Below are 1295 nucleotides of genomic sequence, written 5' to 3' on the forward strand. Positions count from 1 at the left end.
TTAGCAAATGGCTGCAATATAACAAAGAGTGAAAAATTGAAGGGGGTCTGAATACTTTCCGTACCCACTGTATATATGTAAATGTTTTATAGATAGATATAAAATATAGAAATTATATATAATTTATGAATTAATGTTCTTTATTATTTTCCAGAAAAAAAAAAAGAAAAAAATATATATACATATATATATATATATTCAATCATACATAATTAATGTAATAATGCATTAGGATAATTTTATGCATGTCTATAGATGAAGCCCCTGGACTCTATGAACTGTCTTCGCATTGAAAGTGAATAAATAATGACAGAATCTTTGTTTTTGGGAGATTTTTCCCTCTGAAACTCATTTGCTGGCATGTTTAGGATGTAAAGTCCCGTCTGGATGAAAGCGCAGGGCTTCTAGTAAAGTGCGGTTCCTGTTGTGCAGCAGTTTTCATTTGTCCCGTCCCATCAAGTGCATTCTGGGTCACAAACATCTGTTTGATTTTACGTCTCTCAGCCCAAGAAACCCATAAACGCCAAACTCCAGACCGCTGCTGCCGCCAGCTCGCCGTGGTAACCGGCCCAGCTGCTGAGGCGCTGCGCGGCGCTGACCTCTGACCTCTGACCTCCAGCGGCGGAGCACTGCACCAGCGGCGTCTGGTAGGATGAGGGCCGTCTCTCGGGCCGGTCGGGGCTGGAGCCGTCGCTGGGCCGCTGGCCGTTAAACAGCAGCAATCGTCCGTCTGCGTCGCGCTCCAAGTGTGCGGGACCCCAGCGCCGCGCAGCCATTGGTCGGAGTCACGTCCTGCTCCACGCCCACCTGCCACGAGCCACGAGCACCGCAGCCGTTCCCTTTAAACACATTCAGCAAAGACGTGCTCGCCAGATCCATCGGTGTCACGCGCATCTGACTCACTGGAACACCAAACACAGACAGCTAGCTAAATATACATCTATGTATATATAGAGATATGTTGTTTAGAAACATTAAGGTTTTAAGAGTATCAATTTATGATACACAAAATTTTAATATTTTTATTTAGCATTTTGATATATAACATAAATAGGATAAAGCTGTTTTTTTTTCCAATTTATTTTTACTTTTTCCACTGTGATATACACAATCTTTTTTTTTTTCAGAAAAAAATTATATATATATATAAATTTTTTGCCTGATACAGATTGTTTAAGATAATATTTTTAATAAGATTATTACATTTATTTTTAATTATTAAAAATTAAAATTATTTTTTTAGAACCAATTTTTTTTGCATTATATATATATATATATATATATATATATATATA

The 1295-nt window shown here is 38.1% G+C and overlaps 1 protein-coding gene across 1 annotated transcript in view; it reads right to left on the reverse strand.

Annotated features, from left to right (window-relative positions):
- Window positions 1-266: 266 nt before the first annotated feature.
- Window positions 267-1295, reverse strand: part of LOC107681923 (protein APCDD1-like) — a 4195-nt gene continuing 3166 nt past the window's right edge. The window contains exon 2 of the mRNA XM_016478296.1: window positions 267-747. Coding sequence (XP_016333782.1) covers window positions 501-747 — 247 coding nt within the window. The 3' untranslated portion in view covers window positions 267-500. The remainder of the gene's footprint in view (window positions 748-1295) is intronic.

This window comes from Sinocyclocheilus anshuiensis, unplaced genomic scaffold (genome assembly GCF_001515605.1).
Source record: "Sinocyclocheilus anshuiensis isolate Anshui unplaced genomic scaffold, SAMN03320099.WGS_v1.1 scaffold2198, whole genome shotgun sequence".
NCBI lineage: Eukaryota > Metazoa > Chordata > Actinopteri > Cypriniformes > Cyprinidae > Sinocyclocheilus > Sinocyclocheilus anshuiensis.